We start from the raw sequence: 14,419 nt of genomic DNA on the forward strand, positions 1-14,419 counted from the left end.
CTTGATTTTTTCGAGATTTCATGCTAAAACCCATTGAAATGCGTATTTAAGATCCAACCACAGACAATTCCCTGTCTACTCTGTACATACTATTGTGGCTAAGTATAGGCCTACATCACTGAAAATAATTTTTTTTTTTGGGGGGGGGGGTGGATGAATGATTAGCTATAAATAACATTAATTCATGCGTTGCTCCTCAGTAACCCAAAAGACAAGTTTTGTGGGTTCTTATTTTAAGCAGTCATTCTCGTATCAAGCTAGAGCGTTTACCAGAAAGGGAGGAGTATCGCCATTGCTGAAATAGATCAATTGATATTCTTGGATTGTTTTCAAACTTGACCCTAAAATAGGTCGAGGCTTGTATTTCAACCTACTTCAAGAAGAGCTCAGGCTCCTCATCCCACTCTGTCTCTTTAGCTGCCCAAACTGCTCAGCCTATTCTCTATACTTCTATTGTCCAAAGAAATTTCTTTTAAGCAACAAGTTTTGGTCTATTGTAGTTTTTAGCCACTAGACTTCCTTGAAATTCGTCTAGAAATGAACAGGCGTTTTGCGAAATCATTTCAAAGAGTTCTTGGCAATTTCTGTCTGTCTGTCTGTCTGTCGCTTCTGGTTTTGCTAGTTTGGGTACTTCCGGATAGGCTAGGACGATGAAATTTGGCAGGCGTATCAGGGACCAGACCGGATTAAATTAGAAATAGTCGTTTCCCTGATTTGACCATCTTGGGAGAGTGGGGGGACGGTTAATCCGGAAAAGTTAGAAAAAATAAGGTATTTTTAACTTACGAACGGGTGATCGGATCTTAATGAAATTTGATACTTAGAAGGATATCGTGTTTCAGAGCTCTTTTTTCAAGTCCCGACCGAATCCGGTGACATCGGGGGAAGTTGGAGGGGAAACCTGAAATCTTGGAAAACACTTAGAGTGGAGAGATCGGGATGAAACTTGGTGGAAAAATAAGCAATAGTCCTAGATACGTGATTGACATTACCAGAACTGATTCGCTCTCTTTGGGGGAGTTGGGGGGGGGGGTAATTAGATTAATTCGAAAAAAGAGAGAAAAAATGAGTTATTTTTAAAGAACGAGTGATCGGATCTTAATGAGATTTGATATCTAGAAGGACCGGCTCCACTCTCTTTGAGGAGTTGGGGGGGGGGGGCATAATTCGGCAATTCGGAAAAACTAGAAAAATGAAGTATTTTTAAATTGCGAACGGGTGATTGGATCTTAATGAAATTTGATATTTAGAAGAACCTCGTGGCTTAGAGCTCTTATTTTAAATCCTGACCAGATCTGGTGACATTGGGGCAAGTTGGATGAGGAAACCGGAAATCTTGGAAAACGCTTAGACTGGAGAGATCGTGATGATACTTGGTGGGAAGAATAAGCATAAGACCTAGATACGTGATTGACATAGCCAGACCGGATTTTTTCTCTTTGGGGGAGATGGGGGGCGGGGTGGTAATTCGGAAAAAATCAGAAAAAATGAGGTATTTTTAACTTGCAAACAGGTGATCAAATCTTAATGAAATTTGATATTCAGAAGGAACTCATGTCTCAGATCTCTTATTTTAAATTCCGATCGGATCTGGGGGGATCCGGAATCGGACATTGGGGGGAGTTGGAAGAGGAAACCGGAAATCTTGAAAAACGCTTAGAGTGTAGATACCGGGATGAAACTTGGTGGAAAGAATAAGCACAAGTCCTAGATGCGTGATCGACATAACCAGACCGGATTCACCCTCTTTGAGGGAGTTGGGGTTAACCCCTCCTTTATGGAGGGGTTAATTCGGAAAAATTAGAAAAATGAGGTATTTTTAAATTACGGGCGGGTGATCGGATCTTAATGAAATTTATTATTTAGAAGGACCTCGTGTCTCAGAGCTATTATTTTGAATCCCAACCGTATCTGGTGAGTTTGAGGAGGGGGAATCGGAAATCTTGGAAAACGCTTAGAGTGGAGAGATCGGGATGAAACTTGATGGGAGGAATAAGCATAAGTCTGAAATACGTGATTGACATAACCGGACCAGATCCGCTCTCTTTGGGGGAGTTGGAAGGGGGGGGGGGGGTAATTCGGAAAAATTAGAAAAAATGACACATTTTCGACTTACGAACGGGTAATCGGATCTTAATGAAATTTGATGTTTAGAAGGAACTCATTTATCAGAGCTCTTATTTCAAATCTCGACCGAGTCCGGTGGCACTGTGGGGACTGGGAGGGGGAAACCGGAAATCTTGGAAAACGCTTAGACTGGAGAGATCGGGATGAAACTTGGTGGGAAGAATAAGCACAAGTCCTAGATACGTAATTGACATAATCGGACCGAATCTGATCTCTTTGGTTTTTTTTTTGGGGAGGGGAGACAATTCGGTTAATTCGGTAAAATTAGAAAAAATGAGGTATTTTTAAGTTACGAACGAGTCATCAGATCTTAATGAAATTTGATATTTAGAAGGACCTCATAACTGAGACCTTTTGTTTTCAATCCCGACAGGATCCGGTATCATTGGAGGGAGTTGGGGGGGGGGTACCGAAAATCTTGGAAAATGCTTAGAGTGGAGAGATCGTGATAATTCTTGGCGGGAAGAATAAGCACAAGTCCTAAATACGTGATTGACATTACCAGACCGGATCTGATCCGGGTGCTTCTTGCCGATTTCCGGTGCTTTGGTGAGTTCGGTGCTGCTGGACGTGCTAGGAAGATGAAAATTGATTAGGCCTGTCAGGGACCTACATAAATTGACTTTGTTGATTTGACCATCTTGGGGGGGGGGGGGTTTGGAGGAAAGAAAATCATGAAAATGGAGGTATGCTTATCTTACTTATGGGTGATCGGATCTTAATGAAACTTGATATATAGAAAGATCTCGTCTCTCAGATGCTTCATTTTCAATTTAGGTAATAGGGAGTAGAGGGGAAAACAGAAATCCTCGAAATCGAAAATCTTGGAAAGCTCTTAGAGAGAGATCGGGATGAAGCTTGATGGGAAGAATAAGCACAAGTTCTAGATACGTGATTGACATAATCATACTGGGTTCGCTTGCTTTGGGGGAGTTTAGGGGATTTTTAATGCTTTGGCGAGTTCGAGATTAAGTACAAGCTACAGACACGTGATTGACATAAGCGGGCCGGATCCGATCTCTTTGGAATTGGAGGGATTTCTAGTGCTTTTGCGAGTTCGGTGCTTTTGAAGTGTTAGGACGATGGAATCGATAATTCTAGTACCGAGTTTAATTTTAGGTCCCGACCTCGTTACAAGTGCCTTATGACCTCTTGGCTCTTGTTAGAACTTAAATAATTATCATTCTAACTAAACAGCCCTTGTGGTTCAGTAGTTGTTCTTAAAGAATTGGGACTAAAAATCAAGCTTTAGCATAAAGAGCGAGGTCTTGAGGAGGGGGAAACTCTCCTCACATACTTAATAATTTCTGTTTCTTTTAAACTTTACTGTTTCTCCTTATTTTCAGTTAAAAAACTTGTTTTTTTTAATTTAATTATCAAACTAAGACTAGAAGTACACGAACTTGAACCCTGGACGCTCGATCGATCGGCTCAGTGTGCTTTCCCTTTTTATATTTCCCTTTTTATATCCCTTTTTATTTCCCTTTTATATTCTTGAGATACTTTGAAACTTCTGGTTTTCACTGAGTATCTTATATCTCTATTTCTTGTTTGTAATTTTTTTTGGGAATTGGATCTTATTATATTAATATCAATGTCTTCTAATTGATAAGTTCTTTAAATATTTGAACGATTTTTTTTATCTGGGCTTGTTTATTTATGGGTGTTTTTTAGTTCTCCATAGTTTCTTTTTTGTTCCGCTGATGACGCCTTCTTTGACATAAGTACGAAATATTCGTTTTCTTCTTCAAGAATTTATGATTTTTCTGAGACATATGGTAGACTGATTTGCTATGAATAGCACGAACCACCAATACCACAACCCACAAATTGGTATTCATGCCTTCTAATTTTAAACTATGTGGGCGTTTATTTTTACTTTCTGTTTTATGATATCTTTTACACCTCTTTCTTTCCTGATGTAGAAAAAGAGGGATGAGCCCGTGGGGGATAATGATAACACCCATATTTTTTAATCTTTTTAGATGTGAGGTGTGTGTTGCTGATTGGGATGTGTGATCTGGATTGGTAACCCTGTCATATTGATGCTATTTGTCACCCCTTCGGACAAGTTTTTTACTTCTTCCAGTGGCTATTAAAAAAACAACAACAACATAATAATAACGTATAAACACGCACCCATGTTTCAACACATATGGTTCACATTCACATCCCACCACGCCTTGGAAAGCTTCCACTGCACCAATTACATGACATTATTTGAGTGGCTTTGCGCATGGGTAAAACTTATGTTGTCCTTTTCCTCGTATATAAAATGGCTCACCCTCTCATAATAAGTATTAAGGCTAATGTAACAGGCGATGAATTATATTTAAAAGTTAAACACAGTTTTATGTACAAAAATAATTTTTCAACCCATAGTAAGTTTTACAAAGATTAAAAAATTTATATAGCATCTTTGAAAAATAAATAATAAATTAATTAAAATAATAATAAAATAAATATTATTTCTTATAATTTCTTTCGTTAATTTTACGGGAAGATGGGAAGGACGAAAGAATATGTTTAGGCTGCTAGGTTAACTTAGCTTGACTTAGGCTAAAATTTTAGGATGTTATTGAGGAGTAGTTTTGAAAAAAATTTCAACCATCCAAGTTATAGCAAAATAAATTTTGGTATTAAATCTTTAGTTTCCTACCTACTAGGAGTGAGAAAAAAGGATATAACGCATTATTGAAAAAACTTAGATTTTATCTTAGGGGCCGAATAAGGTAGGAGAAAACGGATCGGTCTATTTGGTAGGACTTGGTTTGTTTGAGGGGATGAAAAGTAAATATACATTTTCCGAAACATGTCCTGTAACGTTTTTTAAAGAGCCGCAGCTGAGAAACTTAGCAATTTTGAAAGTCTAATAATACAATGACATTATGCCACAAAAAAAAAAAAAAAAACAGAATACACACTAGAGTACAGAAAATAAACTAGAAAAAAAAGAAAAGAAATCTGACACAGAAAGCTAGGAAGGACATCGCTAAAAAGAAAAATGTACATATAAATTAATGACGAGCATTATAAAAGTTGACAAGATTCCTAAATACAGTGTTAAAAGAAGAGGGGAAAGAGAGAGAGGCATCGATTGGAATACGATGCTAAAGCGAATTTGACTGGAAAATGTGGATTTTTGTGCGATTTTCGTTGAACGTTTAGGGATCAACTGGCACGAAGAATAACGCAGCGACGAGAAAATAACGCAATTTGTTTTTTCAACGGTTTCTGGTTCAATTGTCAGTTCAGTACTGCAATATGGATTACTACTAATACTACTAACAACTCACCGCAGCACCAAGCTGCCTGAGGCTAACACAGCTATGCATGCTCCTCCTCCATCCCAGTCTATTCAAAGCCTCCCTCTTTACACCCTACCAGAAATTTCCCGTTACCTTTAAATGTTTCTTTATGACATCCTCCCACTCCAAACTAGGACGGCCTGCTTTCCCTTTATCCCTAGACGGTTGGCCGAAAAGGACAATCTTCGGCAATCTGTCATCCTTCATCCACAGAGCGTGCCCTAGCCATCTCAACCTTTCACTCCTTATAGCGCTAGAAAGTGGGATTGGACCTCATTTTTTGTGCAGCCCACTGTTTGAAATACGGTCAGTCAGCCGGGTAACCAGAAAAATCCGTAGGCAACTTCTGGAAAATATGTAGCAGATCTTCATCCACTTTTCGGAGTGCCCATGCTTCAGAGCCATATTTGACCACTGTCATCACTGTAGCTGCCAATATTCTAATCTTGATTTGCAGAATTGTCTTCCTATTCCTACAAACTTATTTTAACTGTGAAAAAACATCCCGAGCCTTGGCTATTCTACTTTTAGCATCTTCGCCGCTCCCACCGTCGTTACTAATGACTCCGGACTCCGGAACCGTGCTTGACTCCGGATTTAATACAAAATCAGCTGCTAACCTTATTTCCAATCTTAACCGCAGCAGTATTATTCTTGTACATAGCACTGGTCATTTTAGTGTATTTGTCTGGTATACCATACAAGGATAAGACCTTTGCTAAAGCTCTTCTATCAACAGAATTGAACGCTTGCTCATAATCTACAAAACTGAGGACCAAAGGTGTTTTACAGCTCAGATGCTTCTTTGACATGGTATCAAGCTGTTATTGCTGTCATCACAAATAGTCTATATGCTGTCAAAACTGTGATTGCTGTCAAAACTGTGATTACTGTCAAAACTGTCATGCTGTCATTACAAAGTCTACATGCTGTCAAAACTGTCATGCTGTCATTGCAAAAAGTCTACATGCTGTCAAAGCTGTGATTGCTGTCAAAACTGTCATACTGTCATTACAAAAATCTAATGAATATTCTCCTAAGTCCGTATTTAAGGAATTATTATGATTTATTTTGAGCCTTGACCTAAAGCAGAATCAGAGGAGTTATTAGAACTATTAGAAATTAATGCTTTGCCTATATCTTCTTTATGCTGGTGTAGACGTTTTTCTAGATTCTAATGAGTTCTGCCAACATGGTAATTGCTACTGTCACGTGGTATTTGATAAACCCCTCTATGGCGAGTAACTGGGGCTTTATCATTACCAAAGTTCAATAAATTTGTGATTTTAAAATTATTAGTGAAAACTAAATACAGATTATTTTTCATGTGAACATTTTTTAATTTTGTTGTGATTTTTGGGATGTACGGAAGATAGATTATAGTTGAGGGCTCATCAGGAGCCTCACATTGCGAAATATCTTTGATTTTATGGAAATGGCCTTTTAGTCTACGGTTAATTGTATTATTGATAAAAAGAATGGTGTGTTTGTTGCCAAAAAAGAAGATCTATGATAAAATTTATTTCTCATTTTATTTGTGGATCAAAGCAAATCGGACCTATCGTAGCATGTGCTAAAGCCCCCACTTCCAATTTCGGAAAATGGCTTTGCACAGCTTTCAATCCTTTGCTGTATTCCCATATTTCGTAAATTAGTAATTCGGCAGATTTTGTTGAAAAACTTAATAACACATGTATTTCAGAAAACACAATAGTTAGTAGTTTCGACATTGTTTCCATTTAAACAAATATAGATTCGGCTATTTCCAAGCAAACATTAAAAAAACAAAATAGAAGGAAATTACCACTTAATTGAAGATTCAGTGACACGAATTGATTGTGGAGTTTTAATGACCCTAGTTAAAATTTGTAATAAGTTTTCAAAGCATTTTCAGTTCCGTGATTCCTTTTATCAGCAAAAAAGGGCTACCAACGGGAGCACCTTTACCCGAGCTACTGGCAAATATTTTTGTCGAGAACCTCAGAAATTGGGCATTAAGTTCATATTTTTAAAACATATCTATTGGGGTCGCTACATGGAAGATGTAATTTCACTTTGGAATTTGGGAAATTCAACTTCGGGATTTTTTAGATCATCTTAATACTTATGATAGATATTTGCAGTTTACACTAGAAATTGAAATTGAAAATAAATTACCGTTTTTACATGTGTTAATTATTTGTAGTACTGATAAGCTGGATATTACTATCTATAGAAAACCTACGCAAAACAATAGATATCTTCATTTTAATTCTAATCACCCTCCCCCAAAAAAAGGTTAAAAGAACAGTTGTAATTTCTCTCATTGATCGTGCCCTGACCATTTGCTCCGATTCTTACATAATATAAGATATAATAAAAGATATGTTACAAAATAAAAGATATAGTAAAATAAAATATAGTATAATAAATATAGTAAATAATATAGTAAAATAAAAGATATGTTACAATGTGATGCTGCTGATAAGTCCTCAAATATAATCTATCTTCCGAACATCCCAAAAATCACAACACAATTAAAAAGTATTTGCTTAAAAAATAATCTGTATTTAGTTTTCACTAATAATTTTAAAATCCCAAATTTCTTAAACTTTGGTAAAGGTAAAACCCCAGTTACTCGCCAAAGAGGGGTCTGTCAAATACCATGTGACAGTGGTAATTACTATATTGGTAAAACTCATCAAAGTGTAGAAAAACACCTACAACAGCATAAAGAAGACCTTTAAGGCTTATTGCCAAAAAAGCAAGATTACTTTTGAAATCTTTTATTTTATTTTATTTTATTAATTTTGTCATCTCACATCATTTTATTTATCAGTCCTGGTTGAACTTCGTTGAAGTAATAATGCTAGGGCTGTTTTAAAAGTTTTTTAAAAGCATTTTTAGTTTTAAAGTTCTTATTTTAATATAAGTTTTTTGTACATCTGATTGTCTTGGTGCTGTGCTGAAGACTGCCCTTGGACATATAGTCGAAATATCCACTGTTTTTAATTCCACTGTCTTGAGAAGAATTTTCCCTATTGTTTCTAAGTGTGTTTATTTGTTATGGAAAGGCAGTGTGGTCTTCGTCGCTATTTAGATTGCAGTCTCAAATTTAATAAAAAATAATATTATGTATTAAAAGACGTTAAAGATAAAAAGAAATATTGAAAGCTTAAAAATAAAAGACTAAAGATAAAATATTGAAAAACATATATTTTGGGATCGTGTTGTATCCCAGATCTATTTATTATGGTACAAACAATCGAAACCCACTATTAGTGGTTTGTGGAAAAATTAGGTTTTTTAATGAGGAGATTTGGGTCTAAATATTCAAATTTTTCTTGTATTATATGTTTATTCCTGAAGTTTCCTAGGGGATACCCCCTTTGCTTCTAAATCCAGAGGAGAGGGTTTGACCCCATCCCGCGATGTTTTCGTTCGACTCGTAAAAATATTACTAAAATACATATATAAATTTTTGTTGTGGATTTTGAAGTTTTTTTGAAACGTTTCCCCGAAAAAATACCTCCCCCCACCCAAATATAAATTCTGGATACAATCTTGGGTACGGTTATACTCTCTATGTATCTATAGGTACGATACAGCAGGCTCAAATAGCCTGTTCACTTTATTTTTTTGTCATTTAACTAAACGAATTAGAAAAAATATAAGAAAGCTTTTGTTTTCTAGGCATTATGCTGGTGATGTGATTTATTGTATCAATGGATTTTTGGATAAGAATAAGGATACGTTGTTTCAGGATTTTAAGAGAGTTTTATACAGTTCATCTAATGCATATTTGAAGGAAATGTGGCCCGAAGGAGCTCAAAATATATATAAGGTATGAACATTCCAGCAACCCGAAGGGAAATCTTTAGGTATACACATGAAAAAATTTCGAAATATCTGGCTTTTTTGCCGAAAAATTAGAACATTTACTAAGCTTTCTTTAAGAAAATGGCAGTTCAAAAGTGCGTATTAATATAGGCCAGAACATTGTTTAGGCTAAATAGGGAGGGGGCTTTTAGCAAGGCCTTAACTATTATATTTGGAAGTGGAAGGAATATCCGTCCCCCCCCCCTTAACAGTGGGTACAGTATAAAGAGAAATCAGACACACAAAAAAATAAATATAACATTTGGTGTACGATTGAATTAACTAATTATTGGTAATCAATTGAAATATTTTTTTGCTATCTTATTTCTCTGTGATATCAAAACATTATCAAATATCACCCTTTCCCCCTTAACAGCGGGTAAAGTATAAACAGAAATCCGATCCAAAAAAAGGAATATAACATTTGGTTTACCATTGAATTAATTGTTAATAAGTCTTACCAACCTCACTCAATACTTTTTCCAAGCGTAATAATCACACGGTGAAGTTAGATTCAGGGAAAATTGAATATAAGATGCTCAGGGGTTTTCTTAGCAGTTGCCAATCGACCCAGAAGGTCCAATGACGGTTTCTTTCCATATGATTGAAAACACAGACATATCCACATAATGTGCTTTATTTTAGGATTTTAGAAATCCAAATTAAATAAGTCGATGCTAATCGTGATGTAAATATTAATAAAAACTCTTCCACAGAAAAAGCGTTTTATAAAGTTTTTAGGATTTTCACCGTGTTCGATTGTCGAAGTCTATTTCTATGGTACTAGATATATACGAAAAAATGCATTGAGTAGGAAGAGACCAGAGAACTTTTCTATAAGGCTGGCCTGATCTCCAAATAATCTACTTGGAGGGAAAGAGATCCGAGCTTTTACGCTCTTCGATACATTTTTGTGAACTTCCATGGACCTGGGAGGAGTGGGTGAAGGTTCGCTTTGTCTCCAGCACAAAATGTGAAAAAAAAACATTGTAGCTATACTATGCCTAAGATAACCTCAAAGGTAGTTTGCCTTTAATTTAGGCCCTTTTTCCCAATCAAAAGCCAGCTTTAGCCATTAGTATGGGTGTCATCAGCCCGTTCTGATGGTGGTCTAACTTTTAGATGAGCCAGATCCCCAATAGACTATCCATTATAGTCACATACAGTGAGTATAATGGTACATACCATTTATAGTCACATTATAGTATCCATATAGTCTTATTGGGCTTGTACTTGACTCTCGAAATAATCCATTCCTTTATTAGTCTATATGATATTCAGATCATCAAGCTTGACGTATCAAAAAGCATAAATATTTAATACCTTATTCCCTATTTATTTTTTTTACTCCTTGGTAAGAACCTGATGTTTTGAGGAATTCTCCACTGCTTTTATCTCCACTGCACAGGCCTGATTAAAACATTTTTTAACTTATAACGATGCTTCTAGTTTAAAATTATTGTGTTCACTTTAGACTGATAAAACGTGCGGCAATTTAAATAAATATTGCTTTTCCTTTTATATTCAAAGTATCCAAGCGTGAATTTGTTCGAAAAATGCTTGTGAAATACCTGCATCATTATGTCATGGAGTGCTTTTTCAGTGGAATTGCTCATATCTCAGACTATAATTGGAAACAAGTAAATAAAGATAAAGTTGTGATACCTTTTACTGATGTGTTTCAAAAAGTGACTGCAAAATGTCTATTAAAGTATAAGATTTATATGAGGAAAATAGGAAAAATACTAAATTTATCACGACCCAATGAGACCCTCCCTCTCTTAGGGTTGGTTCAGAGGACTTTTTGGAAATATTTGGGCCCAGAAATACAGTTTCTAAGGCTGTGAAACCACTAGGAAAATACGACGGATGAGACAACCTCTAGCTTTATACTTTCTTCTTTTTTTATTTAATTTCCTCTTAAGTCGACGGGAAAATGCTCTAAATTTATTATCATAATTATAAAGGAAGTAATTGTTTCACAGATATCTAAGTAAATTATAAAAAACTCTAGCTTTAGGAAGGAGGGGGTGGTTACATCCCTTAAAATATAGTTTGAGGTTTACTTCCGACTTCAAATTTTCAGAATTTTCAGGAATCACCACAAGGTAATTTTTTTTCCAACCAATTTTTAAATATGAGAAGCTGAGAGAATCCATTCAACGAATCGGTCAGCAATCCGATACCTGCTTTGCCTGTTTTGCCTCCTCTTTGCCTGCTTTGCCTCCTTTGCAATCCGATACCTGCTTTGTATCCGATACCTACATTCCGGATACCTGCTTTGAATTTATAAGCTGTTTATTATATTTACTAAATAAATTAGAGGTATAATAGGTAAGTAAGTAATTGTGTTTGTTTCGGAAATATCTAAATAATAATAAAGGTCTAATTTTATTATTATTTTTTTTTTAATCTCTGTGGATTTACAAATGTAAATCAAAGCGAGGTTTTCTTTACCCTGTTTGAAGCCCCTGTTCTTCGTCCAATAATATGAAGAGTTATAATGAGAGTAAGATATTGGTTTTGGGAAAACTCCAAATATGCCTTAAAGAGTCAAAGGTTGTTTTTGTATTTCTCCATTTTTGTCAATGCAATCTAGTTTTGCAATTTTGTATTTAACTATACTTTTTACCGAAAAAAAGACGTGAACAAAAATTGAATGATTAATTTCAAAGTTTGGAGGATCCTTTAAAGGGTTTATTCAAAGGGTTCAAAGAGTTTTCTTCAAGGGTTCCAAGCGCGATAGTTTTCAAGTATTATGCAATATTCGGCTATCATTTTAAAGAAACAATAATTTGCAGTTACCATATAATATTTAGTATAATCTATCAATGCTAAATTTATGAAATGTGCTTCTTTATCATCCTCGAATTTGAGTTGGTCAAAATTGGAGGAAATAGGGGAAGAGGAAGGTCGTATCCAGGAGGAGTGTTAGAATTTTTTTTAACTCATAAAAACGTAAAAAATACACATAAACACAGTTTTGGTACGTTTTTTAAAGTTTCCTTTATCCCCCTGACAATAAAATATGGATGTTCCATTGGGAATGAGAGATTTTATGGTGTAGAATCTTTTCGGTGTCGGAAACTTCCTATCCGAACCTCCTAATTTATGGAGTAGAATCTTTTGTTGGTGTTGAAAACTTCCAATCCGAACCCCCTATGTGCATCATGACATACTTCAGTAATTCCTTAACTGTCTGAAAATAAGTCTGAATTCTTTATCTTTTGATTGGACTTGGACTCGGCGTTTATCTCTGTTTGCTGTAATCTTTAATCAAGTTTGATATACAATGACAATATATATCCTGTTGAAAGTCTTCTTTTTTGTAGAAGTTAGACAAGGGACCTTTTTATCACTTAAAGCAAACACAACTCAAAGGGAAAACCTTGTCTAGTCATGGTGTATAAATATAATTATTTCACTTTTAAGTAGAATAAACGCAGTCAGCAACGATTCATTTCAAGTTTAAAAGTTTTACTTCTAGCCTGTATAAGCTTTCTCTTAGCCTAATTATTCTGTAATAAAAGTTACCATAATTATGTAATTGCTCAGTACCCTACCTTGAATTTTTACCCTTTGATTTCTTGCCGTATTGTTTGGATACACTACTTTAACTGGCTTGAAATTCTTTCTTGCTTGTTTACAAAATAACATGACTTGTATTTGCTTCAACAACATGACAACAATAACTTCAGTCTTTGACGTTATTAAATAAAAAAAAACTATTTTTTTTAACTGAAAGTAAGGAGCAACATTAAAACTAAAAACTAACTGAAATTATTATGTATATGAGGTGGGTTTCCCTTCCTCAACACCTCGCTCTTCACGCTCAAGTTTTTAGCACTTAAAAAAAAAAAAAAAACTTTTCATTGTTCTAATTAAACGAACCTTGTATTTCAGGAGCCGTTCTTAAAGAATTGGAATAAAATTCAAACTTTAGCGTAAAGAGCCTGGTGTTGAGGAGGAGGCAACCCCTCTCATATTCGTTATAATTTCTGTTTATTTTAATTTTTAATGTTGCTCCTTACTTTCAGTTGAAAAAATGTTTTTTTATTTAATTTCTGATCGTTTTTTATATAATACCACGAAATCTAGCTCCACTTCCACGGAAAAATCCCTCCTGCCCGATGAGATTTCAAAAATATATTTTTGAAATCTGAATTAATTTCGCATTCTTCGAAAGAATAACAAATTTATATCAGTATTTTGTATTGACACTTTTATAACCTATCCTTATGTCTCATTTTTGATAAATTGTTCGGAACAGCTAGAAACCCCCTCCTTCGTGCTCAAGCCACCTGGCTACACAAATGACCGCAAGCCGTGATTTCCTTTCCCCTAAATATGCTCAAAAACAAAAACAGAATAACAAAAATGAAGAGCTCAGTGGTCCCTTTAACCTTTCTGAATTTCAAGTCGGGCGGGAGACTAATTATTTCTTCTGGTGAGATATCGAGTATATTTCGGTAGATTTTGTTTCGTAGCCTGCAGGGGTAGTCTTTTTGGGGAGGGGGGCATAACACTTACCCCGGACGCGCAAATTTTAGGGTCCCCAAACTTTAAGTAAATGATCTAACGGTTATAATTATTTTATGATTTTCGAAATGCTGTTAAAATTAAGTAGAAGGCGCAGTTAATAAATGAAAATAATTAATATGTTATTAATTAATAAAATGTAAATAAATAAAAATAGTTAAATAATGATAGTAAAATAATCAAATAATAACAATTAAAATAAACAAATTAAAATAACAGTCCAATAATTAAAATAATATTAAAAATAATAAACTAAAAATAAATCATTAACTAATTAATAAACCGAAAAGAATTTTGTTAATAAATGAAAATTGTGTTAAAATTTCGTCTGAAAATTTTGTGGGAGACAGGGGTAAGGGTGCTAATCAAGGTTTCGCCCCCTGGTGCAAGAGATGTCGGAACCGCCACTGCTAGCCTATCTGTAGTCCATTCTTGGAGCACAATTGGACGTGCTGTAAAAAAAGATGCAGCAAAAGTGTCAGTTTTTTTTTTACCCGGCCTTATAATATAAGAAGCTAAGAGGCCGAAAATAAAGGCTAAATTTATCTTGCGAATCGCTTTGGGGAAAGGAAGGAGGAAAAAATATA

At 35.1% G+C, this 14,419-nt stretch overlaps 1 protein-coding gene across 1 annotated transcript in view; it reads left to right on the top strand.

Annotated features, from left to right (window-relative positions):
• LOC136041464 (unconventional myosin ID-like) overlaps positions 1-14,419 on the top strand; it is a gene marked incomplete at its 5' end in the record, with an annotated part of 92,942 nt that overhangs the window by 52,484 nt on the left and 26,039 nt on the right. The window contains 1 exon segment of the mRNA XM_065726149.1: positions 9,108-9,258. Within this exon segment, the coding sequence (XP_065582221.1) occupies positions 9,108-9,258 (151 nt within the window).

Source organism: Artemia franciscana, unplaced genomic scaffold (genome assembly GCF_032884065.1).
Source record: "Artemia franciscana unplaced genomic scaffold, ASM3288406v1 PGA_scaffold_23, whole genome shotgun sequence".
In the NCBI taxonomy this organism is placed as follows: domain Eukaryota; kingdom Metazoa; phylum Arthropoda; class Branchiopoda; order Anostraca; family Artemiidae; genus Artemia; species Artemia franciscana.